At 35.1% G+C, this 27,831-nt stretch overlaps 1 protein-coding gene across 13 annotated transcripts in view; it reads right to left on the bottom strand.

The window, feature by feature from the left end:
• Positions 1 to 27,831, bottom strand: part of BIRC6 (baculoviral IAP repeat containing 6) — a 225,633-nt gene that overhangs the window by 126,287 nt on the left and 71,515 nt on the right. For 4 of the 13 annotated variants that reach the window (XR_005797250.1, XM_040496461.1, XM_040496465.1 and 1 more), the window contains 13 exons: positions 26,697 to 26,844; positions 25,721 to 25,854; positions 22,338 to 22,484; positions 12,781 to 12,968; positions 11,672 to 11,995; positions 11,335 to 11,434; positions 8,509 to 8,723; positions 8,113 to 8,321; positions 7,320 to 7,666; positions 6,487 to 6,706; positions 5,870 to 6,003; positions 4,783 to 4,920; positions 2,900 to 3,027 (listed from right to left, as the gene is read on the bottom strand). Coding sequence is in view for 12 of the 13 variants with exons in the window: in XM_040496461.1 (XP_040352395.1) it covers positions 2,900 to 3,027; positions 4,783 to 4,920; positions 5,870 to 6,003; positions 6,487 to 6,706; positions 7,320 to 7,666; positions 8,113 to 8,321; positions 8,509 to 8,723; positions 11,335 to 11,434; positions 11,672 to 11,995; positions 12,781 to 12,968; positions 22,338 to 22,484; positions 25,721 to 25,854; positions 26,697 to 26,844 (2,432 nt within the window). In the remaining variant the exon portion in view is untranslated. The remainder of the gene's footprint in view (positions 1 to 2,899; positions 3,028 to 4,782; positions 4,921 to 5,869; positions 6,004 to 6,486; positions 6,707 to 7,319; positions 7,667 to 8,112; positions 8,322 to 8,508; positions 8,724 to 11,334; positions 11,435 to 11,671; positions 11,996 to 12,780; positions 12,969 to 22,337; positions 22,485 to 25,720; positions 25,855 to 26,696; positions 26,845 to 27,831) is intronic. The other 9 variants (XM_040496464.1, XM_040496466.1, XM_040496471.1 and 6 more) reach the window with 8 other exon arrangements.

Genomic DNA, 27,831 nt, shown 5'->3' with positions numbered 1-27,831 from the left:
TTTCTACTTTTGATAGATTTTTGTTATCAGGGTGAAAAATTAATACACTATAAAGAAATATTCACTTACCTATAATCTCCATATATGAAGAAAAACATATCATAAATTAAAACCAGTATACACATGTATTAGATGATCAACATATGTGTGTGTGAGAACTACCATAAATCAGTATTTTCAGAAAACTATTCTAAAACCTCTACAATAAATACAACAATTACAATAAAAAATACATAATTTTAATGTGTTTCAAAACAATCACAATCTTAATCAGCAATTTTAATTATTGCAAAAAAGACATTTCTTTCTCAACTATTTGAGAATAAGTTGGCAACCTGATGGCCAATCACCTCTGAATACTTTTGTATGTACTTCCTAGAAACAAAATCTTTCTGCAAACCATAATAAAACCATCAAAATCAGAGAATAATACTAATACACTACTACCAACTATGCCTCACACCCCATTCTAAGTTTTACCAACTGTCCCAATAATGTCCTTCACAGTAAAGAATAAAATAGTAATATTTTACTAAGGAAAACCCACTGGGTTATATTCTAGCTTTGCTTTCCATCTTCATATTCTAAATTAAACACAGCAAACATAAACATTAAGTGTTCAATAAAATTTAGCTGAATTCCAAAGGATGCAAATTATTACCACACAATTAGTTAAGAATAAAAAAAAAGCTGAGAGAAAAGCTTCACATCATTTTTCTTGCAAAAGATCAAACAGCTTAGTCAAAAAAAACCTAAGTGAAACCTAAAATTCAGTGCTAAGTCCTTTTTTTTTTAAAAAAGCCCAGGGGCGCCTGGGTGGCGCAGTCGGTTAAGCGTCCGACTTCAGCCAGGTCACGATCTCGCGGTCCGTGAGTTCGAGCCCCGCGTCAGGCTCTGGGTGGATGGCTCGGAGCCTGGAGCCTGTTTCCGATTCTGTGTCTCCCTCTCTCTCTGCCCCTCCCCCGTTCATGCTCTGTCTCTCTCTGTCCCAAAAATAAATAAACGTTGAAAAAAAAATTAAAAAAAAAAAAAAAAGCCCAAAGCTTTCACAAACTTGCCAGATCCTAAGGATTTTCATATAAACTCTCATTACAGTTTAAATCAATTATGCAAATAACTATTGGTAAGACACTAGGCTCCATTCTAGGTATCAAGGATATAGTATATAACCTGGCATATACTGTAAGAGAAAAGAGAAAGACCCCTTTAAAAAAATGATAATAATAAAGCAATGGCTCACAAGAATCTGATGTCGGCTATAAATTCACTTCTACACAGTACAATGCACAGGGACCAAATTTTATGTGTAATTTCAAGAGAGATCATGGAACCACGTAAGAAAAAAATCCAGATATATGCACAGATGTCCTATAACAAAAACCACATTCTAATACATGACCTTCTTTCTGTGAAAGAAAGACTGAATGTGGGGCGCCTGGGTGGCTCAGTCGGTTAAGCGGCCGACTTCGGCTCAGGTCATGATCTTGCGGTCCGTGAGTTCAAGCCCCGCGTCGGGCTCTGTGCTGTCAGCTCGGAGCCTGGAGCCTGCTTCCGATTCTGTGTCTCCCTCTCTCTGACCCTCCCCCGTTCATGCTCTGTCTCTCTCTGTCTCAAAAATAAATAAACGTTAAAAAAAAAATTTAAAAAAAAAAAAAAAAAAAAAGAAAGACTGAATGTGTGTGCATGCAAACATTTGCATGTTAATCAGAGAAACATACATGCATATTTGTATTTCAAAAAAAAAAAAACACTAAAGTGTTCATCAATAGGAAAACAGGTAAACAGATTCTGGAACACTCATGGAAGAGTACTCAAGAATAAAAAGAATCAATGATATACTCAATATGGATGAATCTCAAAAATACCATTTTGAGGGAAAAAAAAGGCAGGTAAAAAAGAGCACTCTGCATGACTCCTAACAAGACTTCAAGAAATCATTCACTCACAGCGAAACACACAGATCTCATATTAACAAAACAAAACACACTACCAAAATTTATGATGAATATAATGAAAGGAAAAATACGAGACACATGGGAAACACATTGTATGGGGTACTATCCTAATTTAGAAGCCAGAGAAGACCTCTTTGAGGAAGTGAATATAAACTAATGCCTGAGGGGCACCTGGGAGGCTCGGTTGGTTAAGCACCCGACTCCTCATTTCCTGATTTCGGCTCAGGTCCGGTCTCGGTTCCTGAGTTCGAGCCCCACATGGGCCCTCCGTTGACAGCATGGAACCTGCTTGGGATCCTGTCTCTCTGTCCCTCCCCTGCTCATGGTCGCTCGTTCTCGCCCCCTCAAAACAAATAAATAAACTTAAAAAAAAAAATAAAAGAATGCCTGAACTAATGCCTAGTAAATTAGGTTATCCTACGTGGTAAGGGAGGAAACTCAACGCATACTAAAATCCTGGATGAGAAAACTGGTGGTTCATGAACTCAAATTCAGTAGGGCTAGACTAAAATTCAAACCTGACAGGCACAAAGAGGAAGCAGATGATAGACACCATCAAGCCATGTTAAGGACTTTGAACTGCATGCACAGGTCAACTGAAAGCTACTGAGAATTGGAGAAGGAAATGATATGATAATGTATGACTGAGAACAAAAAGGGTGAGAGGCCTTTTAACTAGACAAAAGAAAATGACAGCCTCTCACTTAGAATGGCAGAAACAGAGATGTAAAGAGGTAGACACTTTAAAGGACCTCACCAAAAATCTGTAAACTACAAACTGTTGCCATCTTATGAATAAGGAAGCTCTGTCTCTCAACTGTTAAATAATTTCCCTAAGTACCTCATTAAATATCATACCTGAGATCTGACAGTAAGTCTATCTCATGCAATGTCAAAAGCAATGTTCTCAAACGTTAAAATTTTAAAAGTATATTGAAAATTACCTGTTTATGATGAACTAGCTGCTTTCTGATTTTTCTGGAATATAATCTATCAAGGCTACTGCTGCCTTTGGAAGACCTATTTATGCTCTGAGTGTGCAGATTATTGTTAATAAAACTCCACTGGTTACCTATAAGAGCAAGAAAACATTTTATTAATAATTCTGTTAAATGTGGTTTTAAAGTATTTTCCACACCTAGAAAACACAAATTTATAAACATGTCAATCACAACAAAGCAGTTTTAAGGAAACTGGTAGTAAGATATAACCCTAGAAAGGCTAATCCAGATCCTAAATGACTTTAAGATCAGAGTTTTCTCTGTCTCCAATCTTCCCTTTAAGAAAACGGCCATCTTTCTCCATAGTTGCTTAAGATTAATCTTTGTACAACACAGCACTGATGTAACTCAATTCAAACAACAAATGCTCACTAGTGCCTATGTCAAATCTATACGTTAATGCAAGGACCCAATAAGAGGGCGTTCAATAATCTGACTTTACAAATGTAAAAATAAGGTTAAATGGTTCAAAAATTATGCTGTGTAGCTCGACTTACTCGCATTTTTTAAAACGTGTCCAGACTATTACTTTAAGTATCATTCTTCTTTTCAATTCAGGCTCAATACCACCCCTGAACCACCCCTGAAGTAATCTCCAATTACTTGTTCATGCTTGCTTAACCTAAAGATATCTTCCCTATTCTCTAATATCCATTACTCAATTCAAATTCTTCAAAACCTACAAAAAATGTCTTCCACCAATGCATTTCCATATTATCTGAATGATATAAATAAAAACTAAGACCTTCAATACTGTAATATTCCCACTTTATATGACAGTTGTATATAATTGTAGATACCTCTATATCCCATAAATCAGTAAAGTGAGCCAAAGACTCTAAATATTTAAAACATATTTTCCCTACATGAATAAAATACCCCACCCTTTTACCAAAAGTAATGGGCCCCATTTGACTTATCAAATGATAATCAATTGATTTATCTAGAAAACACTCTGAGGGATCTTTTTTAATACTATGGTCCTTACAATGTATAAAATTCAAATTTTATGGCACTTAGATATAAGATGCAGCTATTCCAAAACCTTTAGGAAAGTGTCATTAGGTTGGAAGAAAGGAAGAAAATAATTTGTCTTACAGCTTGATTTCCTTTAACTTTTAAATTTTTCTATGCCCCAAAAGTTTATGGAGAAAGACTGAAACTCAAAAAAAAAATAAAAAACAAAAACAAAAAATAAATAAATCTGGTAATTTCCATATCTAAGCATAAAAGCTCCTTATAGTCAATTAGAACTATGGGGCGCCTGGGTGGCGCAGTCGGTTAAGCATCCGACTTCAGCCAGGTCACGATCTCGCGGTCCGTGAGTTCGAGCCCTGCGTCGGGCTCTGGGCTGATGGCTCAGAGCCTGGAGCCTGTTTCCGATTCTGTGTCTCCCTCTCTCTCTGCCCCTCCCCCGTTCATGCTCTGTCTCTCTCTGTCCCAAAATAAATAAACGTTGAAAAAAAAAATTTTAGAACGATACTCCATAATGGTAAATAGAATGACACACTATACTAAAATAACAAAGATTTCCTATTCATAAATTCACTGATATGTATGGTATTAGAAAGTATTTAAATGAGCCTGGAAATACCTCATGAAAGACACAGTTGTATTTAGACATTAAAAGTCATGCTCACATAAGGGGTTTGTCCAGAAAGCCCTTCAAAAAATAAATTCTACCCTTAAAACAGATTCCTGGTATATTTAATTCTTACTTTAGATAAATTACATACAGCTGTAATCTCCAGGCCAATAGCCAGTTCTGGAACAACTGTGTACTCACTCCAAATCCCCACCAACAGATTATTATAAACTTCTGATACCTGTCAGAAACCTTTCCCTGTCTTTACCATTCAAAGGTTTCTTTGCAGCTGCTGCTTCATCTTCAACAGTTGCCACATAATCCAACAACCTGGACACCAGCATAACAACCCAACTGATCATGGGAATATCCAGTACTCCTAAGAAGAGATGACAGGGGAAAAAACAATCAGGTGACTCTAAGAGTTCTAATGAAGTCTGAGAGGACAATTATGCAATAAGACATTTTATAAATTTAAAATATACTGTATCATTGCTAACATTAACATTTACTTATAATAAGCCTCAAAATTGGAACTTATGGCCAAATTGAGGAACATACTGAACATAATGGAAGACAAATGCTTTATGGTATGAGAATAGATTCTTAGTTATAGGTTGAATCCAACAGATAATAATTTATAAATTAGGAAATAAGGTGTAAGGTCCTAGTCTAAGACTTACAGATAACTAAATTAAAAAAATCTCTCAATTTTGCCTTCATAAAGTTTTTTGAACTACATTCTCAAGTTTTTGTTCCAATAACAATTTTGTTGCTCAAATGAAATACGATGACCAGAACAGCAACTGTGCCTTAAATTAAGAGAGACTTAAATAAGAGAGTTTGAAGGGTGCCTGGTGACTCAGTCAGTTAAGCATCCAACTTCAGCTCAGATCATGATCTCACGATTCAAGGGTTCAAGCCCTGCATTGGGTTCTGTGCTGACAGCTCAGGGTCTGGAGCCTGTGTCTCCTCTCTCTGCCCCTCGGCCCTGCTCAGGTGCTTTCTCTCTCTCTCTCTTTACCTTTCTCTCTCAAAAATGAACATTAAAATTAGAGTTTGATCTTAGTTATGACAGTAAATAGGAAAAACATAATAGTTCCCAAATTCAAAATTCAAATAATGAAAAGGTAATAGGTTTTTAAAGCAATAACCACATGGCAGTCAATCACATGAAAGTCTACATTCTAAAAAGTCTACATCATAGAAATATTAACAAAATGTGCCATGACGAATATTAAAATAGGTACTTCACAGTAGCCATTTTATGAAAGCAGTAGTAACAGGAATCTTATGTTTTTACAAAAGATGACCACTTGAAATAATACCTTCTGTCCTCCTATGCATGGGTAACTGCGGCTGAAGAGGTGACAATAAATTATCCAACAGATTAAGTAAGCTTTCTAATACTCCACTATTGCTAAGTGATCTTTGACCAATGCAGGAGAGCAACATGAATACCCTAAAAAAAAAGACATACTAAGTATGAATCAATTTGCTCATTAAAAAAATAATTTACATTGAAATTTAACAAACAATAGGATATATAGTTCTCAGCATGATTTATATCTCGAGCTATGATGTTAAAATTGGCTCTTTTCAAACTACAGGTTGTATTTTTTAACTAAATAAGAAATCAAGAAGAGAACTTTATCAAAGTCCCCAGAAAATGTGTTTAACACATAAAGTAACATAATCTGTTAGGAATTACTTGTAAACAGAGACCTATAAACTCCACAGATTCAATTACAAAACTACAGAAGGTAGTCTGGTTATATCATGTGTAATTTTCAATATGCGTTTTGCTAGGCATTCCCCAAACCCTGGAAAGAAATGTTTCATTTCCCCATTCAGGATCCACATATGTAGGATTTCAAAATCTGAGCAATGACTGTGAGAATTAGAAATTACTAATAATGAACAACTCCAGTATCTTCTGACCTACCTATCTTGTGGGAAGATGAGAAGCTGCTCTGAATTGTACAGTTCCTGAAGAACATTAGAAAGAAACTGACCCCACCATCTTTCACCACCACAGAGCTGAACAAGTAGAAGACCAGTATGCAATCGTATCTTTGGTGTTCCACTGATGCACAAGTGTTTAAAAAGCTCTTCACAGGCCTGGGCATGAAATGTGCTCTGCAAAACTGCAGGAACAGAGTGTCCTATTACAAAACAGAAAACAATAAAATTTCCTATTTAAGTGTATGCTGTAGTATCAGTATCAGCATACCTAAATACACTTTCTTCTTTACCAGGATTCAGTACACAATTGTATTTTATTTATTTTGCTATTCATTTCTTTATTCTTCGTATGAAGAATTTAATTGTTAAACACTTGGGGAGGAGAAAATCTAGCAGTTCAATCAACTGTATTTCTTATGTGTGGAGTTGGGTGTATCAGTTAGCTGAGTACGTGTGTTTGTGAGTGCACGTGTAATGATCAAAAATAGCTCCTGTTATTAGAAAATGACAGTATATTAGGGTAGCAATTTAGTAACAGTTTTCACAATAACAATATTTAATGTTTTGCCAATAACAAAATGATGTGCCACATCAACAGCAAAACCTCAAGAAAATTATCGAAAATCCATTTAAAACAAAAACAAGTAAAAATATGGAGGAAAAAACGAGTTAACCTAAACACATTTCATAGTCACTTTAGAAAGGACATCAAAATGAGCAACACTCAGGAAATATTAACACAACAACAAAACATGCAACAAAATCAAATCAAACACATTTCTAACATTTAAAGAACTTAAGCCAAATACAAACCATTGGAAGAGTGAAGAAGACTGAGCAAAGTGTCCAATAAATATCTGATGATGGTACGTAACTGCTCTGTGGAAGACGTCTGAATCAAATCTTTTGGATCTGATGTTTCACTTAACACTTTCCGACTTGTACCTAGAGCTACTTTGAGCCTCTGCACTGCATTATGAGCCAAATTCAGCTGAAGCTGTAGCTGAATACAATCTTGATAGGCAGAAAAAACTCTACTGTCTTCCTCAACTGCCTTGTCTGGTTTTCGCAGAAAGTACTGTGCATTGTTAGCACTGTTGAGAGGAGGAAGATCGATACTTTGCAAAAGAGTTTCTAGTCGATGACAAGCTAAGTTATACCTGTAAATAAAAAAAAAAAATGTACAAAATAATTCCTGCAATGTTCTCTCTGATATATATGTATAAATGTACACTGAAAATTAAATCTCTACAACCATTAAAAAGAATTCATCAGTTATTAAGTACTAAATAAAGCCAGTTATTTAATCACAATATTTTAATTTATCAAATATTACTGTAACATTCGTTTCCTACTTCCTTTTGTTCTTTTTTTGTTTTTTTTAAGTTCACATTTTTTTTTTTTTAGTAATCTCTGTACCCAAAGTGGGGTTTGAACTCACAACCCCAAGATCAAGAGTTGCATGTTCTTCTGACTTAAGCCAGGTGCCCTGTCCTATTGTTCTTTTCTATACATCTAGGAAAAGACATTTCTTGAAAAATATATGCAAGACATACAATATAAAAGGCTTCAATAAGATTAAAATAGACTGCAATTTTCTAATAACCTGCACTGTATATCTTCCTGTAGAGCAACCATCATTGCTAAATGCTGGTCAATTTCCGGTTGGTTTGCAGATTCACCCTCTCCCCTTAAAGGATCATGCATTAACTTCAGTTCACTCTCCCAAGGCAAGATATACGTATGACCATAGTAAAATCCTAATGGGATTTTGGCTCTGGCATTTGTACTTCCATAACGTCCAATGACAGTGATCTGAAATGAAATAAAAAACAAAACAAATCAAAACATAAGTATACATACACTCCATCTGCAAAAAAATAAAATTCTGAACAATGAATTTAAAAAGATAGTTATACTTTTTAACTATATGTCTAAGTATCTTTCATAACCTGTCAGAAACATGGAAAGCCTATCAATTCACTGTCTTGAAGTCTTTTACCTTCATGAATCTGCACACAGGAGGTGGTATCAAGTCATGCAGAATTAGTGAATGGGTGCTTATGTCAGTTGCCACTACCAGTCGCCTCCCATCCACCTCTTCTCCTAAAGTCCAAATGTCAATTGACAAGGAGGCCAAGTCTCCACAAGTGGGAATCAATACATCTGTCAATAGTATTGGTCTGCCAAAATCCAAGGTCACAAATCTCCTTGCTCCTATTAGAGAGAGCAACAAGTGACAAAAAATACCATTGTTTCAATTAACCAAAAGATACATTCAAAAACAGTTGGGAACACTCATCTTAAAATCAGAAATCAACTTGTTAAACTACAAACAAATAAGTAGAAAGAGGAATAGCCTTTGAAAATTTTCTGAAACTTCAATCCATGCTACGTAAGACTGAAGTAAAAAATACACAAGAGTAAGTTTGTTACTGTGACAATCAACTGTGCATATAAGCTTAATTTAAAATTTTTTAATGTTTATTTATTTTTGAGAGAGACAGACAGAGTACAAGCAGGGGAGAGGCAGAAAGAGAGGGAGACACAGAATCTGAAGCAGGTTCCAGGCTACGCGCTGTCAGCACAGAGCCCAAAGCAGGAGGTGAACCCAAAAACCGCGAGATCATGACCTCAGCCAAAGTCGGATGCCTTACCGACTGAGCCACATAGGTGCCCCAAAGCTTAATTTAAAACATCAGAGCAGAAAAACTGTATCATCAAAAACAGTAGATAGATGAACTCCTAAAAGTTATCTATCTGCTCTTTTTTCAATCATTTGGTCACTTTTTAAAACTTTCCCACCTAGACTCATTAATGATACCAAATTGTTATTACTTTAGTTTTCTCAAGCCTTGTTTAACTTCTTATGGAATTAGATCCTACATTGTAGTTACAATGTAAAGTAAAAGTACAAGGCAGAAATCACATGCAGTCAGCACCGCCACTATAAAAAATCCCTTAGGAAGGTCCTCCAAAGAAGACAAATGCAGCTTATCTCAAACACTGTTTTTTGCCCAGGTAGTGGCACATCACTGTCTCTTCAGCTCAGTTCCAGGCAAAGCATATGGCTTATTCTCAAGGACCACACTAAACAGGCAGGATGCCTCTTCGTGTAAACACTAGAATCGCACGCAGCACAGTTGAGATGTGCCCATTAATGAAAGGCAAAAATGATCACAGAGGAATGGAAGAAAGAACAGATTTGCATATCTCAGCTCATATACATTTCAGAATAAGCCCAATTAGTGAAACAGTAGACAGCATTGTTAATCATATAGTTCTTTTTCTTCTTTACCAGGTTGGGGTGAGGAGCACCTAATAACCTTACCAGCTACATTTTACAGTGAAGGAATCAACTGAACTTCTAGAACTAGTTTTCAATGGAGCTAGTTTAAAAGCAAACAAGGTAGTTACCAATACTTCCCTAGACAGAAAAACTATTAAATAACAAAGAACATAATTCTTCTATGTCCTACAGTCAATTACAATAAAAAAAGAAAAAAAAAAACGACCAAACTGCAGTGTAAAAAACTGCTCACATTCCATAAGACTCCACAACAAATCACACTCTAAATGTTACAAATGCTAATGTTGATACCAATGAAGGATTAGTTGAGCAAAAAACACCATTAAGAATTTTACCTTAGGGGCACCTGGTGGCTCAGTCAGTTAAGTGTTGGACTTTAGCTCAAGTCATGATCTCACAGCTGCTGAGTTCGACCCCTGCGTTGGGTTCTGTATCTCCCTCTCTCTCTGCCCCACCCCAGCTTGTGTTCTCTCTCGCTCTCTCTCTCAATAACAAAGAAATAAACTTGAAAATCATTTAAAAACAAAAAAAAAGAATTTTACTTTACATTTTTTAAAAAACTCTCTCTTCCAAAGAAGAAACATCGCAATGCAATAAAGCAAACTATTCATATGATAGAAAGTGCCACAGTATGCATTATACACATATTACTTTCTACTATAAAACACACTGTGGGTTTCTACTGAATTCTGCTGCAGCACAAGTCCAGAACTAGTAGTTTGGTAGGATGATAAGGTTAAAATCACCTGTGGTTTATTAGTAAACATATTCTAGTTGAAAGCATCTATCCCAGTCATGGGTTGCTAGCATGTAAGTATGTCACAAACTTAGGCAGAATTTGAATTATCAAGAGACCATGAAGTGTTATTAATTTTACTTAGTTACTAAAATCAGCAGTATGTCTATCTGCTATTTTCTAGAAATGATTCCAACATCAGGATGCTGGTCTTTTTTTTTTTTTTTTTCCCAACGTTTATTTATTTTTGGGACAGAGAGAGACAGAGCATGAACGGGGGAGGGGCAGAGAGAGAGGGAGACACAGAATCGGAAACAGGCTCCAGGCTCTGAGCCATCAGCCCAGAGCCTGACGCGGGGCTCGAACTCATGGACCGCGAGATCGTGACCTGGTTGAAGTCGGACGCTTAACCGACTGCGCCACCCAGGCGCCCCAGGATGCTGGTCTTAAGAATATTTAAGCGTAACTTCCAGTGTAATGATAATCGAGCAGCTACAATGGAGGTAGATGGTCATGTCCATCAGAGTTCAACAGGCGTCAAGACCCATGTGCAGGTGAAATCCACAGTTCGGACAGAACTAGTCAACCTACCCAGTAGCACTCTGCCACCCAACGTGGTGAATGCACAGCTGGAGCCTTATGTAGTGCCTACTCCTGGTAAAATGTACTTACCTGGGAACAGATGTGATTTACTTGCAAAGGAAAATCAAACTACAGAATATTAAGATTCAAAGGGCTAGCAGAATAGGCAACAAAAATATCTTAAGAAAGTCAAAGATTACCTGAATGCATTCGCTCTATAATAATGGACTGGTGAGGTGGAGGTTGAAGAAAATGTGAAGCATGAGAAATTGCAAGAGCTAGACCAGAACCAAGTGGATTCTAGAAAAGAAAAAAGTATAACTCTATATTGATATTACTCTTGCTCTATACAAACTAGTAACTGTATATCAAATTAACAAGTCTCATCTCCTGATGTATATTCTGTAATATTTTAGAAAACAACCTAATTTGATGTATCAAGTTGGCATAATAAAATTTTGCCTTCTCAAGCTAGCGTATACATCATAATATTTTTAAATGTCTAAGCGAACACCTATTTAAAATATAAGAATTTACCATTCTGGACTTGTTGGAATTTTTGTTATGTGCAGCAAGATTGACTGTTGGGGGATCAATAACTGAGCCTGGGAAAAGCTGTGCAAGTTCGGCATTAATCACAACGGAAACTGCTTCATTGGGTGGGGTGAGTGGTGGAGTCATAAAAAGTGGTGTTGTTTTTGGAGTGGGTGGAATAACATCAGATGGATGGATGAAGAATCCGGGGGCTGCCACCGGGTTGGAAGGCACAGAGTTGTGAACAGGACCTACTGCTGATGCTGCTGATGCTGCGGCAGCCGCTGCAGCTGTTGTCTGATGTAACTTGGCTTCCAGCTTTGCTTTCTGTAAAAGAAGTAAAGGCAACAAATGTAGACTGATCCTGCCTACCTGAACTGTAGGGAACACTACACAGGAATATTTTATGAAGATAAACATGATTAACTAGATCCTAGTTAAATAAAAATGAAATTAAATAAAAATGGACTCCACATGAATTGAGCATTTCTTCACTATACGAACTTCATTAAATATTTGATGTAAACTTCCTTGTGTTTCGGAAACTTGGACTTCCACAAAGCAAAGGTGGAAAGAAAGAAGAACAAGTACACGTAAATAAGGAAACACAGTTCTACTCAGAACGAAATATTAACAGGAGGAGGCGGACTCTCGCGTTGCCTAACCTGATACAATTTGTCACCTGGAACCACATGGGATGCATTTAGAGAACAATAAAAACTCCCAAGCAACTGTCATTATTACTAAATTTTAATCCACATGACTGCAAATCATCTTTAAAATATTTTAGGTTAGTCAATCTGTAAAAATAGTAACTGGTAACCATAACGTTTGACCAAGAGTGTTTAAACAGAGTTACAACGAATTTTACTAAAAGCCTGCCCCCCCATATCAATTATATTCCATCAGATATTTGTCAAACAAAATTTACTTTTATAATTTTTAAACACTTAGATATATCACAAAGACATTACCTCAATTTTTGCAGAAAATGATTAGCTCAGATCGGTCAACCTACTTTCCTTTATGAAAATAATGGGCATTTTTACAGTACTTTTTTCAGCTTTTGAAGTTTAGAGACAGCATGAACAAAGAGCCAAAGAGTCTCCAACCTGTTGCTGAAGCTTCAAAAGCTGCTGCTGTTTCTCTTGCAGCACCTGCAGCTGTTGCTCGGCTGAAGCCATTGCATGAGAGAGAGACTGCAAAGCTACCTGGGCTGCTGAACTCAGGGCTGTCGAAGCTTCCCCAACTGTCCCCGATGACAGTCCACCTACTGCAGGAGTAACCCCGAAGGAACTCACTGGTGTAAGACAAGGGGGAGAGAAAAAGGATGAGGAAAAGGTTCATGCAGAAACATGTTCCAAGTATACTATTTTGACATTAAAACTAGAGTTTCACTTTAAAAGACAGTAAGCTATAGAGTATAAAAAAGAAGACTTAATGATCAAAGTCTTAATCATAAAAGCATACTCATTGATAATAACAGTATTTGAGTTTAAGGGATCCAGGACCTATTTCCAAATCAAAAACAAAACAAAACAAAACAAACAAACAAAAAAAACCCAAAAAACAACTTGGTATACCTTTGAACTTAAAAATATTTTCAGCATGTAAGAAATTTCATTTAATATGGCTAAAATAAAAACACAAAATGAGAGTAATCCTATTATACAATTTGAGCTTAACGAATAAACTAAAATTTGCTTTACTAAGTTTTCCTGTAGCAGTACCTCCTTCCTCCTGCAAAAAGTTCAAAAAAACCTTTAATTACATCATTTAAAAAATCTGATGACACTTATTTCTTCATTTTTTTTAAAATTTTTTTTTCAACGTTTTTATTTATTTTTGGGACAGAGAGAGACAGAGCATGAATGGGGGAGGGGCAGAGAGAGAGGGAGACACAGAATCGGAAACAGGCTCCAGGCTCTGAGCCATCAGCCCAGAGCCCGACGCGGGGCTCGAACTCACGGACCGCGAGATCGTGACCTGGCTGAAGTCGGACGCTTAACCGACTGCGCCACCCAGGCGCCCCGACTTATTTCTTCATTTTAAAGCATAGCCTAGACAGTCTGGCCCACATAGAATATGTAAAAGCAATGTTTCCTACCATATTCTCCCCAGAACACTAATATGAAGAGAAACATCTCTGATTCGACTTATGTCAAGCAAGTTTGGCACACCAGCTTACACATGAAGATTATCATTAATGGCTCTACGAAATCCCGTAAGTTGAACAATTTCTTTGACTTTCCTTTTCAATGTTACTCAAGTATACATTATAAAAAATAACTCCTCATTAAATATTTAACAATATTTGTGGAAAACATTTTAGGAAAAGCTAAGATAAAAGCTTAATTTCACAACATAATGAAATAGGTCAGCACAAAATATAGTTACATTAGGGAAAGATAACTACTACAACAGTAGCAAATTTTAGAGTGCATTACCATGTGACACTGTTTTAATCAATTACTGTATTCAACAGGTAAACAACTCTGAGAAGCAGACACTAGAACTCTGTTTTTTAACTGATGACAGAGAAGTGTGACCTGCAGAGCTGATAGTGGTAAAACTAGGGCTGGAACCAAGGACTGTGTGAAAACAAAGCCAATGGGGAACCACAGTGCCAAGCATGGAGCTTACTTACATCAACTCATTCTGTCTTTGCAATGACACATAGGTAGGTACGACTCTTACCCATTTTATAGGTAATGAATCTAAAGTTGAGGGAAGTAATTTGCTAATACCTGAAAGGGTCGGGGAGAACCCAGGTATGTGACAGGCTATCTTAACATCTAACAATGCTACACTGTGCTAGGATTAAAAAAAAAAAAAAAAAAAAAAAAAAAACTATTTAAAAAAATTAGCTGTAATCCACAAGATAGTAATAACAAACTGTGCATAGCCTTTCACAATTAAAAGTGTCTTCAACTTAAACACACACACACACACACACACACACACATTACAGAATAGCCATACTATACTTCATTTAACTTCCAAGAATCCAACTCTACAAGCCTGGTCAAAGAAAGAGCAATCAAAACTCATATAAGCTATGTGCCCCAAAATGAAATCCATTTGCTTCATCTAATGTTCCACCAAAGAAACAGCTATTAATTCCAACTGTGGAGGAAAATTATTGGACTTATTGAAGCACTGCTATTGTACTTGTACTTTTGGGGTAATTACAGTCAATATTAACCACGTGGAGTTGAGCCCTTTACTGACTTTAAAATCCAATGCCCAAATACTACTTGTGGGAAAATGAATTAAGTAACCAGAAACACAAGAGACACATCAGCAATCCAAAAGAAATAAGTCATCCTGCAACTACAAATTTTTTAAATCTTGTGATTTTTGATTGAGCAATATCCTTTTCTATTTTTATACAAAGGGCCTCAAAAACCATATATAAGTAGAGATCAGAAGAAAATAAAAATGACTACGACCACCATTTCTATTCAGTATCACGCAGGAAGTTCTAGAAAGCACAAAAGAGCAAGAAAAAGAAGTAAAAGATAAAATGATTAGAAAAACAACAAAGTAAAATTCTTATTAACAGATGACATGAGGCAGCTCTTCCTGCCCACAGGTCCTGTCTCTATGCTTTAATAAAATCATCTTTTTGCACCAAAAAAAAAACAAAAAACAAAAAAAAACCCCAAAAAACTGGATGACATGATTGTGTATATAAAAAGTCTTTAAGGATCTACAAACTATTAGAATTAATAAGCTAATATAGCAGTGTCACATGAGATTAATATACAAAAATCAATTATATTTTTATGCACTAGCAACCAAAAAAAGGGAAATAAAATTAAGAAAAATATCACTTATACTAGCGTAAAAAAAATCAAACAGCTAAGGATAAATCTGAAAAAGATGTGCTAAACGTCAACACTGAAAACTAAAAATATCTCCCAGAGCAACTGAAGACCTAAATACACTAGATATATCATGTTAATGAAGTAAAAGGCTTAATATTAAGATGTCAATTCTCCCAAACTGATTTATATTCAAATTCCAAATAAAAAAAATAATAAGCTCTTCGGTGTATAATCTGAAAAGCTCATTCTAAAATTTAAATGGAAATAAATACAGCATGATGATAATAATGCTGTATATAATTAATATAATAATAATGCTGTATAGTTTTCAATTCTGCATTTACAATTTCATGTGTTACACCTCATTAGTATAAATGACAGAATTCGGTTTTTCAATCTTTCCTTTTACTATGGGTAGTTGAAAGTTGCTAAGAGTAGATCTTACATGTTCCCACCACAGAAAAAGAAATGGTAATTAAGTGACGGGACAGACATACTAGCTAATGCTATAGTGGTAATCAGTCTACAATATATAAATGTATCAAATCAATACATTATACACCTTAAACTTGCCGAGTGTTGTTATGTCAGTTATATTTCAATAAAGCTGGGGGGGAAATAGAAACAAAGACCAAGAATCTTTAAGAAAACCTATCTTTAGGGGCGCCTGGGTGGATCAGTCGGTTAAGCATCCAGCTTCGGTACAGGTCATGATCTCACGGTTTGGTTTTTTGAGTATGAAACCTGCGTTGGGCTCTGCACTGACAGCTTGGAGACTGCTTAGTATTCTTTGTCTCCCTCTCGTTCCATCTGCCCCTCCCCTGCTTGTGGGCATGTGCACTTGCGTGCACACTCTCTCTCTCAAAAATAAATCCAAAAACATTAAAAAAATTTTTTTAACTTTTATATTAAACATATGTTTAAGAAGAAAAATGGAAAATTTCACTAAGCATATACTCAAGAGAACTGAAAACATAAAAATGTACACAAATATGCTGCATAGCAGCATTTTTCTTAACAGCCAAAAAAGAAGTAACAACTCAAACGTCCATTAACTTCTGAGTAGATAAGCAAAATGAGGTATATCCAAATTGTTTTAAAAGTAGCATATCCATACACTGGAATACTATTCAGTCATAAAAAGGAATGGTGTACGGAGACATGCTAAGTGGGTGAAACATGAAAACATTATGCTAAGTGAAAGAAGCCAGACAAAAGGGCCACAAACTATATGATTCTACATTTATAAGAAATGTATGGGGTGGGCAAATCCATAGAGACACAACATAGATTACTGACTGCCAGGCGATGGAGGGGAAAGGCGATGAGGAGTGACTGCTCATGACTACAGAACCTCTTTGTGGAGTAATGGAAATATTCTGGAATTAAAAAGTGATGATGACTGCACAACAAACTTTATACCAATTTTTTAAATCTACCAAAAAAGAAAGAAAAACAAAACTGATGAGTGTATACTACGAGATTTCAAGACTTAATATAAAGTTACAATAATTAAGACAATTAGGTACTGGCATAAGGCTAGAAAAACTGACCAGTGGACAAAAACAGACCTACACCACAGCAGACATGATTTTTAACAGACACAACACCACAGCAGAGTGGAGGAAGGGTAGATTTTTCCCATTAATAATAGAGAATGAGAATTAGTAAACTAAGATGAATTAGAAGCAAATAGCCACAGTAAAAGGAGAGATTTAAAAAACTGAGAATTACATCATTTATACTGGTAAGGTCTAACACATGAAACTGGAAACGCAAAAAGAGAATACAGAAAACAAGGCAGAAGCACTGTGTGTACAGTTAATGGCTGAGATCTTTCTAAAGCTGATGGAAGTTATCAAGTAAGGATTCAGGAAAGCCTATGAATCCTAATCAGGGTAAGTACAAATGAAACCATCTATAGGACCATCAAAGAAAAATGCTCGGGGCGCGCGCGCCCGGGGCCGAGGGGGGGCGCGGTGGACAGGGAAAGAATATGAATGAATCTTAAAAACAGCTTGAGAGCTGACAGCAACCTTAAAAAAGGAATAATAAGACTGACACAGTAGAAATGACAAGAAATTATCTTTAAATCACTAACAGAAATAAAAACTTAGAATTCTGTAACATGTCAAAATATACTTCAAGAATGAAGAGAACATCTCTGGATCTAATCAACCAAATGTAAAATTTATTATTCAAATATTCAGACAAATTTAATTAAGTATAGGAAACAAACTGTACCATGAAAGTGATCACGCTAATTTAGTTGATTATGATAAAAATTGATCAGGACAAATTATAGTTTCTATGATTATGATAAAAATGGATATGTTGCATCAGTCATTACACAGCATTTGCACACTGTTTAAGCTATTTAAGGTACTTTTCATATATATATATACATATATATATATGAAAGGAATAATGATATAGTATCTAGGATTTGTTTTGATGTACTTCAGCAAAGAAAAAACAGCAGAAATAAAGGAAATGTGAAAACCATTAATAATACTGGAACGTGGATAATGGCTATGCAGTTTATTTACCTAAATATTTTTAAAAATTTTAAAATTTCCTCCTTCAAAACTAAGTTTATTCACCACGGGTGGACAAGAATAAAAACAGACGTTACAGAATACTTTTCAAACAAAGAAAATCATACTTGATTGCAGCTCAAATGACAAAAAGGAAAAAAAGAGGGATTAAAATGGAATGAGACAAATCCAAATGAATACTGAATATAAAAACCGTAATAATTCATTTGGGAATTAAAATACACATAAAATTAAGGTATAAAAGCACAACTTCATACAAGTCAGAAAGGTGGTAAACGGTCTAGATATCTGCACTGTATAGTACAAACAGTAATTGGACTTCTGAATGTATAAAGGGTATATGTATATTATGACCACTGGGATAACTGCTAAAAAGAGTAAAGAGTAGAAAAATAGCCCCCCAAAATATAATCACCCAGAATAAGAGGAAAGGAAAGAGAAAACATCTAACTGGCAAAAGAGAAAACCTAGTAGAATACCCGTACATTAAAAACAGCAGATTTAGGGGCCCCTGGGTGGCGCAGTCGGTTAAGCGTCCGACTTCAGCCAGGTCATGATCTCGCGGTCCGTGAGTTCGAGCCCCGCGTCAGGCTCTGGGCTGATGGCTCAGAGCCTGGAGCCTGTTTCCGATTCTGTGTCTCCCTCTCTCTCTGTCCCTCCCCTGCTCTCTCAAAAATAAATAAACATTAAAAAAAAAAAAAAAGATTTAAAAACAAATACATCAGTAATTACATTAAATGCAAATAAATATTCCAACTGAAAGACAAAGTATCAGACTCAATTTAAAAAAAGCAACCATAGGGGCGCCTGGGTGGCTCAGTCAGTTATGCGTCCGACTTCGGCTCAGGTGGGTTCGAGCCCCACATCGGGCTCTGTGCTGACAGCTTAGAGCCTGGAGCCTGTTTCGGATTCTGTGTCTCCCTCTTTCTCTGACCCTCCCCTGTTCATGCTCTCTCTCTGTCTCAAAAATAAATAAATGTTAAAAAAAGAAATTTTTAAAAAAATAAAAAAAGCAACTATAAGCTGCCTATGAAAAATAAAGTTCAAAGTAAAAGGAAGGAAAAATATCTATCCTATTAATAGTAACCAAAAGAAAGCTGATACAAAGCATATAAATTTCAAACAAAGTAATTTTAGAAAAAATAGCTATCAGGGATAAAGAGATAATTCCTAATAATGAAAGATTCAATTCACAAGAAAGATTACAATCATTCTAAATTTGTATGGTAACTTCAAAATACACAAAATAAAAATTGGTGAAACTCAAAATTAAATATCCACAGGCACAGTGACAAGAATTTAACATATTGATCTTATGAACTAAAAGAAACCAAGGAATTAATCAATAAAGACACAATTCAAATAACACATTTAGGAATGGACATAGCACAATTTACCAACAAGTGTAAATATTATTTTCACATATTTATGGGATAGTTATAAAAATTGATCCTCTACAATTCCCAACACAGACTGCAAGACTGACAGAGTAATTTTTGACCATATAGCAATTTAAACAGAAATCAATAACAAGATAACTAGAAAATCCTCATATATTTGGACATTAAGAAGTGCATTTCTTTAGTGTTACTTACTAAAGTTGAATATATGCAAAACCCATGAAGCAATAAATCAACTACTTACATTCATTTCCAAGAAAACAGTATATTCAGTAGTACTAAAAGCACCATAATTGAACAACCCAAATATCAATCAATAGTACACTTATCAACAGTGGGCACATAATTTTTTTTATTTAGACAACAGAATCTCAAACAGCAATAAAAAACAACCACTGATATAGATAAATTTAACAATCGTAACATTGAACCAAAGGCAGACCAAAAAACCCATAAATGTAATTTTATATTATAAGTGTAGACCCTATCCAACAAGCATTCAGAAATGTATAACTAAGTGTTTATACAATGAAAGAAACACCAAGAAAAGATTACTCTAAAAGTTAGAACAATGTTTCCCTTTTAGAGAGTAAGGGAGAAATAAGTGGAAGGGAACATGAAGACACTTTTCAGAGTGCTGGAAAAAAATTTTTTTTAATTTTTTGTTATGTTTTTATTTCTGAGAGAGAGAGAGAGAGAGAGAGAGAGAGAGCGAGCGAGCAGGGGAGGGGCACAGCGAGAGAGACACACAGAATCTGAAGCAGGATTCAGCTCTGAGCTGTCGGCACAAAGCCTAACGTGGGGCTCGAACTCATGGGCTGTGAGATTATGACCTGAGCCAAAGTCGGACACTTAACTGACTGAGCCACCCAGGAAACTCAGAAAATTATTTCTTGATTTGGTGATCACAGGGACAGTTTGTTTTGTCATAAATTGGTGGGTTATACAATTGTTTTCTGCACTTTTTCATAACAGCATTATATTTCATAGCTAGTATGTTTTGAAAAAGTAAACAGGAAGTTGAGAGACTATAGTCACCTTTTAGCACCTTATGATCACAGTTGACTTTGCACTGCACCTGGGTGGCTCAGTTGGTTAAGCATCTGACGATCTCAGCTCAGGTCATGATCTCGTGGTTCGTGGGCTTGAGTCCTGAGTTGGGGTGTGCCCTAACAGACTGGAGCCTGCTTGGGATTCTCTCTCTCCCTCTCTCTCTCAAAATAAATAAATAAACTTAAAAAAAAAAAAAAAAAAAAGACTTTGCCCTAACATTTAATAAAAACCCCTTTGCTGGTGATGGTTTCAGTCTGGGTGAAATACATATATGATTCATACTATCTCTGAAAATACAAAAAGCTGGTTCCATTGCTTGCTTTGTAGGAGATGAAAGGGAGTGTGAGGAATACTTCTCTTCTTCAAACCTAATCTGTGATCTATTACAAAATTTTATACCTTCTGAAAGCATTACTTACTCAAACACATGCATTTTAGATCCTTAATTTCAAGACAGTTCCAAAAGAGTCTGATTTATAACAAAAGAGTTCTCTGAAAGTGCAATTTCTTGTCACAGCATTTTTCTATTCCAACGTAAATGTATGTCTCTACAAAATGACTATAACAATCCAAGAAAGCAAACACAAATAAAATTGATCCTTCTAGCATCCCATGTAAGATTTTAATTAAAAACTGAGGTAAATTACGTAGGCAAAGGATTTCACTTAGTAATTACTTCCACAATCGGAAGATATAAAATGATTCTGAATAAAAAGGTACTCAAAGAATTGATAATTTATACACATATATATACATACACACATAAACATTTATTTTTTTGAGAGAGGGAGAGAGAGAGCTGGAGAGAGGGGCAGAGGGAGAAAGAGAAAGAACCCCAGGCAGGCTCCATGCTCAGTGCAGAGTGTGATGCAGGGCTCAAGCCCACAATCCCAGGATCATGAACCAAGCCCAAGTCAGAAACTAAACTGACTAAGCCACCCAGGTGCCCTGATAAATTTCTTCTAAAAACCCTTCTTAAAAGGTTTTGTGACTTCTCAAACTGTTTTTCCTTTCTGTTAATCTATTGAAGAAAACAAAAAGAAAACCACAAACACAAAACCACCAACAGAATTCATTCAAGACAATATTCAAGCTCTTCTGTAACTGTAATATAAAGACAAAACCCTAATATTTTTAATTATAAAAATTTCACTTATTTGTGCCAACACAGAATTGTAAATAAACACTTATCTTACTTACAATGTGAGAAAAAAGCACAGAAAAGAAGGTTTATAAAAAAAAAAAACAAACCAGAGTTCCCACTGATTATTCATTACAAACATCAATAATACCACATATTCAACACACTAAAATATTGGTTCATATGTCTGAAGGTGCTTTAAACTAGCTGGAAAAACAGTATTCCTTCTTCACTCTTCTCAACCTTCTCAACGATATTACCAAACATACTGTGAACTTTAAATGCAAGAAATAGCATTACAATGCCCAAACTGCACATAACACTGGTCAATAGTTGAGGAGTATTGAGGCTGGGTAAAGGAAATGCAGTCCCTTTTAATTTTCCCTTTAATTTTGTTATGTTTGATATTTTCCAAATTAAAAGGCTTCTAAAATTGCACACATCTAAAAACAAAAGGATTTAAGACCGTGTTCTAGAAGGTAGGAAAAAAATTGCTATGAATTGACTTAGAAAAGAACACAAAAATACTTAAGAATTTTCCCTCCTATTAATAAGTTTCTATTAACATGACACCAAAGGAACTTATAAATAACATAAACTGATATTTAATTACTTACATATCACTTTGTATTTATGTCAGCATAAAATGCGTAATAAAAAGAGCGTATAATAAAAGAAGGTATATACCAGTAAACGTACTTGCATCATCCCTTTCTATTCTGGTGCCATCACTAGTTGACACACAAGTAAAGTGCAGGGGCTCAACTTCTAGAAGTCCAGTGAGAGATGTGAAACTACCTTCGGCAGCTGTGCAACTACTGACCTTTCCATTTCCTATTGCAGAAAAGAGACAAGTTTTATGATATGTAAATAAATTTTAAAAAGGCAACAGTCTTATGGAAAATTACACCTGCTACTACAATTTTAATTAGACAAGATGTATAAACACACAATCCTCATACAGGGCCATTCAATTAATATGAAACAGCAACAAGTGATCAAGATTTTAAATGAATAAAATATAATAAAACAGCTACTAATATTAGCTATTACACAATCTGTTGAGTATGCATAAAATCAGAATACATTCTGTGATGTCAACTTTATAAATATGACACTAAATAAAAACTAAAGAAACATTCTAAAATATTATCCAAATTTATCTATAAATAAATCTTTATGTTTCATATATATTACCAATTTTCTAGAATGAGGACTACTACTTTATAACCATAGAAAAACCCCTGAACAATGCTGAGGGTGAACAATGTTGGGGGTGCCAACCCAGCGCAGAGTCAGAAATCCACATGTAACTTCTGACTCCTCCAAAACTTGACGACTTAGAGCCTACTGTTGACCAGAAGCCTTATAGGTAATATAAAGAGATGATTAACATATACTTTTCATGTCTTATGTAATATATACTGTATTCTTACACCGAAGTACACTAGAAAAAACAAAGTGTTAATGAGAAAATCAGAAGTGAAAATACATTTACAGTATTATACAGTACTATATTTATCGAAAACAGTTCTGCATTAAGAGGACCCACACACTTCAAACTCATGTTGCTGAAGGGTTAACTGTAGTTTAAGTTAGCACATGTAGTTGAAAAATTAAATTAAATTAAATTAATTCACATGATCACAACTACAAACAGTAAAACCACAGCAAGAAGGCCAGACGGAAGAACACAGAAGAATTAACAGTGTATGTGTTATGGAGGAAAAGAGTTATTTTTGGTATTGTCCAAATTTTCTGGAATTAGTACTGCTTTAAACAGAATTCCTGAACAGATAAAATTAAACAGAAACCAAAGATGGAAAGAATGGGGAGATACAAAAGCTAATAACATCTGAAGGATTAAATGTAAGACTAAATTGTCATGACCATGTTCTCTAACATTTCACTGGTGAACACCATAGGACCTTACATGTATTAAAAAAAAAAAAAAGTATTTATTGAGCACTTACTTAATACAAGACATAGGAAATGCATTAAAAAAAAGACAGGCCTCAGTCTCATGAAACACATATTTGGTGTTAATAGGTTAGTAGTCATTAAACAACTAATCATACAATTAAAAAAAAAGTGCTTACCCCACAACCCAGCATTTGCAGTAGTAGGTATTTACCCAAAGAATACAAAAATACTAATTCAGAGAGATACACGCAGCACCCCGATGTTTACAATAGATGATCTACAAGAGCCAAATGTCCATCGACTGATTAATGGAAGAAGATGTGGGGTATGTACATACACACGTACACGTACACACACACACACACACACACACACACACACACACACACACAGGAATATTACTCAGCCATAAAAAAGAATGAGATCTTGCTATCTGCAACAACATGAATGGAGCTAGAAAGTATTATGTTAAGCGAAGTAAGTTACAGAAAGACAAATACCATATGACTTCCACTCATATGTACAATTTAAGAAAGAAACAAAGGAAACGATCATAGGGAATAAAATAGAGGGGCAAACCAAGAAACAGACTTTGAACTACAGAGAACAAACTGACAGTTGCCAGACGGGAGGTGCGTGGGAGATGGTTAGACGAGCAATGCAGAAAGACCAGTTAGAACACTATTATTGTAGTCCATATTCAAGATGACTGGCTTTCCTGTAATCATGTGATCACGGGGGGGTAAGAGAATAGATTTGAAATATATGATGGTGTAAAAAGAGACAGCCTCACTGTTGACAGCCTCACTGTGGAGGCTGAGAAAGAGGTATCAAGGATGACATTCAGATTTCTGATTTGTGCCAGTGATGCCATTAACTGAGAAAACAAATACTGCACATGGACCAATACCGAGGAATAAAATAACGAGACAATGATATGGAGACTTAGGTCATGATTTCTAAGTCCCTTCTTCTGGGTCTTCTTTACGGAATGTGCTACTCTAGCGAATTTGTTCCCTGGCTTGACCTGAGCTTTATGGTCTTCTCCTTACACTCTCTCCATTCTGAATCTGGTATACAGAAAGACACCTATACATCTAGTTCTAGCCGTTCCTCTGAATTCCACTCATAAACTAATGTGTCACTTGGACAGAGATAGAGCAGCATAAAATAGAGCCTAAGTCATCAAACAGAGGAAGACACATACATCCACAGCAACATAAGCCATTAAAAAGCAAGTAACAGACCAGTAAGTATGATCTCTTTCATTAAAAATGTTCATGAACACGTGTAGCAAACAAGTCTACACAGCTAAACATCCTGTTAACAAAGGTAATCTAAGACGGTGGAAAGGTTGGAATTTAGGGACTTCACATATTATTTACATTTCTGTATTTGATTTTTCTCATGTGCTTTTTCTCGCAATTCATCTTTTAAAGTAAAAGAAACTGAAATTAACCCCAAAATTTACTTCTATTTAATGTGGTAATTATCTTAATATATTTACCAAAAATTCTAACATTGTGGTTTTTAGCAACACTTGTAGTAAGTTCAAATGGAAGAAAACAAAAAATAAAATAGTCATTGCCTTATTTAACAAAACTAGATAAACACCAAATTTATAGCACTTGGAAAGGTTATACAGTGTTATACACTCAATCCTAAAAGCATTCTTTCAGAAATGTAAACAAGAATACATGTAACACTGTACAAAGTTTATCTGAGTATGCCAGTAGATACAGAAAATTATTTTTCTTTCTGCATCTTTACTTATTATAATAAATATACATTAATTTTTATTTTTGATATATGAAACTATTCTTTAATTTTGGGGACATCAAAGGCATACCAAATAAAACTGAAAGGCTACAACAAATAATCAAATTTTAAATAGTCTCTTATGAGCATTAAAGTCATACTGACATGCAAGGAAACACAAAAAAACAAACAAAACAACCCTTGCAAAAATAACTTCAGTAATTTTTCTGAGGGGGGAGTTAAGAAACAAAGGCAGTTTCATGATTCACAGATGTTAAGTTCTGAAGAATTTTAGTTTTTAAAAACAGAATGTCGTTAACTACAATCTATTAAGTCAATGATAACTTAAATAGAAGAAATAAAATTCAGAAATTCCTTTATGTTACTACCTGAAAGGACATCTGATAAATCAATTTCATCTGACTGGACACCAATGCTGCTGTTGTACACATTTTTACAAGAAGAGCCGCTCATTTCCAAATCAAAGAGGACTGGATCAAATGGTGAGCTATACAATCCATATCTGAAAAATAAAATAATGTCCTAACAATTTTCCTGTTGGCCATCTAATTAACAAATTACCTATTTACTTCCATTTGAAAGCAGTTTGACACAGGGCAAAAGGAAACACTAACCAGATTTAACCCACTAAATTCAGTGAATCTCAGTTATGTTCCCTGGAAACCTATACTCCAGAAGATGTGGTGCCAGAGACTCAACAAATGTGATTCCAATAAACTGGTAGCTAATGAACCAAGATTGAATCTTCATCTGCAGACTGAGGCAAGGAAGACATATCAGGCACCCTTCCCTCAACTCCATCATTAATTACATTGACTCAGCAGAAAGTACAAAGGCTTTGAGTAAAATCTGATCAAAATCAAGATTTCTCCTCTAAAAAGATTAAAAAATCATCATGTTAAATAAAAATACTTCAAATACTGAAGATCAGGCAAGAACTCAAATCTAACCATTAGCTATTTGTTTCATTATATTGGAAGTTTTTAGAAAAATCAACCAGCAGATGAAGAATAATAGTTAAGGCCTGTAAGCGATTTATATAACTTCAACCACAAAGTTTGAACAGTAGAGAAATTATCTTATGCTTCTTCAATTAACAAGAAACACCACTTTTAAGTATTTTAATACAATTGGTCCTCTGAATATCATCTTCAGGACTTTCAAAATTGTTAAAAGGAATTATTTCAGAGAAAATAGAGGAAAAGAAAACCTTAGACTAATATTTAGAAAAAGGAAAAGCATTTATTAAATTTTTGCAGGCAAATATATATTTTAGCAATTCTGTGCAAAGCTGGTATCATATCCTGAAAGATCCATTATTAGTCACTACGTATATTAAAATACCTTGTCTGAAGTAAAGCTTCCATTGGCGTTAGCCTGTCCTGTAACTGTTTGGACACAGCAGTAAGCAAAGATGCACAAGCTGTACTGCACCCAGCCAAATCTTCATCTTTAACATAATTCAGTAAGACAAAATACCAATAGACAGAACCTGAAAACAATAAAAGCAAATCAATGTTTCTTTTCCTCATTTTTCTCTAACAAAGAGAACATCATATTACATATTTATCAGTAAGTCCCCTTACGAAACAACTTACAAAGAATGACCACCTCTTTGGAGGACTCTAAGAAGACAGTGACAGGGAATCTCCCATTTTTTAAGAAGTTTATCAAGTCAACCTAGTCATTCAGGTTTTCACTAACTTGAGATGACTCTGAGGGACATTTTAGAATAGCTGGAGAAGTACAGAAAAGTCTTCCAAACGATCCTCCCTGAAATACTGTTTGGTTTATACTAAAATTTTCAAAAACAATGGATGGCAATGAGCTCCTAGCAAGTAAATATAGTTATGCTATACCGCCAGTTAGACACAGACCAACACAGCTCAAAAGATGATCATCATGGTGTATTCTAAGGCTCTTCTGTAAAATTTGAGATATCTAAGTGCACCCCAGAATTTTAGCATCCTATCTTGAAGACCATCCTCAAAAAAAACAATTTTAAACTGCAAAGACTATTAAAGTGAGTGACCAAGTCCAAAACATCCTACTCTGTAGAACATAAAAGTTAACTATTTTACCCAAAATATGTTCAAGGAAAATATAGATTTTTTATCCAAATTAATGATAATATAACCACTTATCAACTAACTTTGAACAGTTTTTTTCTATAATACCACAAAGATCAAATCCTTGTGAAATATATTTATCTCATTGAGACAACTTGTTGAATAAACTGATTATTAAACAAAAGACTGTAAAAAATGTCTACAAAAAGATAATGCTAGGTTTAGAAGGGCAAATTAGTAGCTCTTTATAGCAACTAAAATGGCACAAAACATTGAAAATACTTGTAAAATTTTTATTGCTTTATATATGTGCTATTTTAGGGGGACTGCTTTATAAAGTGCTACTTGATAACTACATTCATTCTTTTCTTTTTCTACATTCATTCTTGAATGGCATGTTTACAGTCTTC

Source organism: Herpailurus yagouaroundi, unplaced genomic scaffold (genome assembly GCF_014898765.1).
Source record: "Herpailurus yagouaroundi ecotype Mexico unplaced genomic scaffold, PumYag 188, whole genome shotgun sequence".
Taxonomy (NCBI): domain Eukaryota; kingdom Metazoa; phylum Chordata; class Mammalia; order Carnivora; family Felidae; genus Herpailurus; species Herpailurus yagouaroundi.
This window is presented reverse-complemented; position numbering and strand designations above follow the sequence as displayed.